Here is a 4,809-nt window from a genome sequence, read left to right on the forward strand (position 1 = left end):
ACGGAGCGCTTCCGCCTTCGCGCCACACGCCGCGGCCCCCACGTGACGCCTCGCCTCGACCAATGGCAGCGGCCGACGTGCCGGCGTCGGGCAACACGCCCCTGCCCACACCCCCGGCTTCCACGCGCTCTCGCGAGGTGGGCGGACACCGCCTGCCCCTTCACCAATCGGAAGGAAACACTGCCCGGGGCTGAAGGGGGTGGTACAAGCGCCTGCACCAAACTTCCATTGGTTAAGTCCCATGGAGAAGGCGGGAATAAAGCTACAATATCTCCAATCAGATCGGGAACCGGGAGTCAGTTTGAGCTTGACGGACGTGGCACGTATCCGGTAGCTTCCAAAGCAGGAGGCGCTCTGTTTTGATGGACGGGAGAGACACCCAATGGAATTAGAGCGGGGAATTCATGGGCGGACCCAGCTCCTCATAAGCCTCACGCAGGCCCAGTGGCCCGAGACGAGCGGCGAAGCGGGGCCGTCTCTTGGCCCGCCGATGGGCAGCGCGGCTGGCCAATGATAGCGCGGCATTGCCGGCGGGAGGCCAGACCTCCGCCTGACGGGCAGGCGGGCTGCCCAATCAGGCGAGGCAGGAAAGGGGGGTGATTCTGGAAGCCATTACGCCACTGTCGCAGGGTGGAGGCCGTTGAGCGGGGTTTGCTGGGCGGCTGCGGTACGCAATTTGCGTATCGTTGGCGGTGCCAAGGGGGGAGTGGGGGGACGGACACCTCCGGGCCCTGAGGGGCCTCGGGGCCCCCCTGTTGTCCCCGGCCCCGGGGGTGAGCAGGCCTGGGGGGGCCCTGCCGCCTCTCGGCCCTGCCCAGCCTCCCCCCACGGCCCCCTGGGCCCAGCCAGGCCCTCCTGGCCATCAGGTGTCCCCCAGTGCCCCCTCCTCGGTGCCCCTCATGGCCATGGCGTCACCCCCGGCGCCCCCAGCCAAGAAGCGGAAGATGAACTTCTCGGAGCGGGAGGTGGAGATCATCGTGGAGGAGCTGGAGCGAGGCAAGCACCTCCTCGTCAACCACTTCAACGCAGGCGTGCCCCTGGCCGCCAAGGCTGCCGCCTGGCACGACATCCTGCGCCGCGTCAACGCCGTCGCCACCTGCCACCGCGAGCTGCCCGAGGTCAAGAAGAAATGGTCCGACCTCAAGACTGAGGTGCGACGCAAAGTGGCCCAAGTCCGGGCCGCCATGGAAGGGGGAGGTGAGAACCAGAATGGTAACGGCAATGGGCCGGAGACCGAAGACCCGACAGGCGCTGCGACCGCCCCAGTTATCCTCACCCCTATGCAGCAACGCATCTGCAACCTGCTGGGAGAAGCCACCATCATCAGTTTGCCGAGTGGGGACTGCAGTGCAGGTGACGGGACCGAGATACCCATCACCGCGTCAGCCACCACGGTCACCCTGACCCAGAGTGAGTGCTGCGCCTGCTGAAGATGCTCTGTGCTGAATTTGGAAGGGCATATGGGGGGCCCTGACACCCACCCATGAGGACACCCTGAGCCCTGTGTGGGGAAGGCCCCAGCAAAAAGAAAACCCCGTGTCTCTGTAATGAAAACACCGCTCCCAATACGTCCTCGTGCTCTAGGGGAGTGGCTGCAAGATACGCACATACTGAAAGTCAGCTTTGATAGCTGGGCTTGGCCTTAAGACCAAGGGAAGCCAGTATCCTTTACACCTTGCAGATTGTTCAGTCCCCCTCTCTGGGAACAAAGGCAGGGGGAGAAACACTGCCAAGGCTGATTTCCCAGTCTGCCCCAAAAAATAGCTGTCCTTCTGACAAGCACCGTTCAGGGTCTTGACTTTGCCTTATGTTGGTTGGTTAATGCCTCTTAGAAAGATTGTTCTGAACTGGAGATAGAGAAATGATTTTGTCTAGACATATAAGGCATGCCCGATTACTTTGGACTGTACAGCCTAGACGGAAGCTCAAATGAGGGTGGAGTAGACTTAAATAGGTCATTTTGTGCATTGCTGTTCATTGTATGTTATCTCACTGAGCAGGCAGTACTCCTGTGATATTCATTGAATAGTCCTGTAGATAAAAGTCCCGGTATCGCAGCTACTTCTTACTCCCTTTCTGTCCTTTGTTCTCAGTTCCTGCAGAGACAACCTACCACAGTCTGGAGGATGGAGTTGTGGAGTACTGCACAACAGAAGCCCCCACCACAGTCACCGCTGAAGCACCCTTGGAGATGATGGCGCATCAACACGAAGTATCTGCGAAACCCCAGGAGCTGAAAAGCCGAATTGCTCTGAACTCAGCCAAGCTCTTGCAGGAGCAACGAGTGACCAACTTGCACGTGAAGGAGATTGCCCAGCACCTGGAGCAGCAGAATGACTTGCTTCAGATGATCCGTCGCTCTCAGGAGGTGCAGGCATGCGCCCAGGAGCGACAGGCACAAGCCATGGAAGGAACACAGGCAGCACTGAGTGCCCTCATCCAGGTCCTCCGCCCCATGATTAAGGACTTCCGTCGATTTTTGCAGAGCAATACACCCAGTCCGTCAGTCACCGCCGACCCCAGCCAGACAGGGCAGCAAGATGGCATGATCCAGTGAAAGAAACTGCGATGGGACGTCTGTCTTGGGAAAAAACCTACCGTGCTGCCGGTGGACACAGGGAGTGAAGGGTGCTAGCTGTAGTCAATGTGAAATGGCTTGCCTCAGAGCCTAAACAGCTTTCTTTCCCTGCTAATCTCATGCTAATCTCTTTTCAGACTCGTCATACAGAGCCATAGCAGGATGTGTAATAAATGAGGAACTTAACATTGGTTGCTTTAGTTCCTCAAACAATAGATTTATTAAAAAAGACAGTTATTTTTTTATTTCTGTTTGGAAAAAACTCTACTAAGTATGACACCTCTCTCTCTCTCTGTAGCCTTTAACTGACTTCTAGCGTGGAGAGTCTTGTTGCGATATCACAGTACTGCAGCTGCCAAGGTACAGTTACCATAAACTATAGTGCACGGTAGTGACTGCGTTTCTGTTTCTTGCTGAAAGCATTTACTGGAAACGTGGTACCAGGTGTGGTACAACCTTCTCTCTGCGCTGAGAGGGATGGATACCGCTCGTGGAGCGTGACATCCAGCCCATGCAGACCAGCACTTAATGCAGGTTAAATCCCACCCACATCCCCTGAGGATATAAATGGGATTAATGTAGTGCATTCACCTCATGCTCTATCTGTGTGCGGTCATGAAATTTCACTATAAACTTGGCAGATGTGATGAAAATTTCATGTCTTGGTTACCAGATCCTGTCCTAGGATATGTATCATATTCCCTGTCTTAGCGTAGTTAATACACAAGGGCCTGGATGAGTTTCCCGCAGGTGGGTGTAACAGGTGAAACTCCATCTCTGTCTCACCTGCAGTTTGTCACCTCCGTAATACCTCCATCCATCCGTCCAAGGCGACCTGGACTACAGAGCTTCAGCCATGCAGTAATTCCCCACATTTAGGAGTTTGTCAGCCACTGATTGAATGAATTGAGTGAATTTTAGAGCGCTATTTGGTTCTGCTGGTGGCGGTGGTATTTGTTCCGTACTTGTTAGGCGCTGAAAGCGAGTACAGCCGTTCTTTGTTAGCCTGCTAGCTGGCTTCAAGTGGCATTCTGAGAAACGGGTCTGAGGTTCACCTCACTATTTTCTTACCATTATACAGGGTAAAACAACATTTGCAGCCACTTTTCTCTTCTTTGAGGTGTTCAGGCTATGGGGCTTGGTCCTCAATGAGAAAGCTTAATTTCACATGACATGATGCTCACAGACTTGCAGTAACTTCATAAACTTTTAGATGAAAAGCTCCACTTGTACCTGCATGGAAGCAAACTTAAAAAAAAAAAAAAGAGAAAGAAGCATAACTCTTCTTCTCCCTGTACCTTGCAAAGTGTGTCACATTTAACGGGCTTGTTGCTTGCCAGATACTGTATTGAACTTTTTCAGAGCTGGTATTTGCTTGCTGTTAAGTCTCCTTTAGGGCTGAGACATGGTGAGCAACGACTGATGAGGGAGTGAATTTGCACAATCAAATTAAACCTTTACATGGCCTTTTATGGGGAGATGCTGGTGGGGGACCCCCAGTTAGAGCAGTAGTTGAAGAGGTTACCACTACCCCTGGCCTTTACTCATCTCCTCTCATCTGCAAGTCTGACAGAGTAGAAAAGGACAGTGCAGTGAGAAGGGTTTGGCCCCTGAAGAGTCACGACCCTTTGGCACTGACATCTCTGTGCTGAGTCAGGGCGGCATCAGCTGCGTCTTCCTGCCTTGTCCGGCATCTCGCCGCATGAGAAACGCTCACCTGACTCTTCCTCTCAGACTTCATGGAATCAAATCAATTGCTCAATTGAAATTTATTTTTAAAGTGAAAACTGTGTCATATGTGTTGGTTTACCTCATTTGTGTAATGATGTCTCCTTTACAAATATGAATTTTAATAAAAAAATATGGTTTTGGTAAACAGGCTGCTTCAGTTTGCCGGCATGCTCCAGGGCAAAAATGAGTTCGTGGCAACAAGTCTGAGACACAGAATCCTTGCTGAGAAAGGGCCAAAGCAAGCTGTGAACAGCCGTGTGTCATGGTAGCTTTTCCTCTTGTTCATGAACTTTGTAGCTTTGTATTTACATAGTTATGGTCCTTTTTTTTTTTCAAATAACAACTTTTACAGCCTTACCTTGGAGCAGTAGTTATTGCATTGTGTATGACAGATTACTGAAGTATACTAATCTCCCGACTGCTCAGAAGATGCCACAATAGCCTAAAATGAGGGATGGAGTACCAAAGTACTTTGGCTTTAAATTACAGCGTGCATTTTG

The 4,809-nt window shown here is 52.3% G+C and overlaps 1 protein-coding gene across 1 annotated transcript; it reads left to right on the forward strand.

The window, feature by feature from the left end:
- The first annotated feature begins 488 nt into the window (after positions 1-488).
- NAIF1 (nuclear apoptosis inducing factor 1) lies at positions 489-4,511 on the forward strand. Its single transcript, XM_054849176.1, has 2 exons — positions 489-1,410; positions 2,094-4,511. The coding sequence occupies exons 1-2, from the start codon at positions 900-902 to the stop codon at positions 2,555-2,557; spliced, it is 975 nt and encodes a 324-aa protein (XP_054705151.1). The 5' UTR covers positions 489-899; the 3' UTR covers positions 2,558-4,511.
- The last annotated feature ends 298 nt before the right edge of the window (positions 4,512-4,809 follow it).

The sequence above is a fragment of the Grus americana genome, chromosome 20, assembly GCF_028858705.1.
Source record: "Grus americana isolate bGruAme1 chromosome 20, bGruAme1.mat, whole genome shotgun sequence".
Taxonomy (NCBI): domain Eukaryota; kingdom Metazoa; phylum Chordata; class Aves; order Gruiformes; family Gruidae; genus Grus; species Grus americana.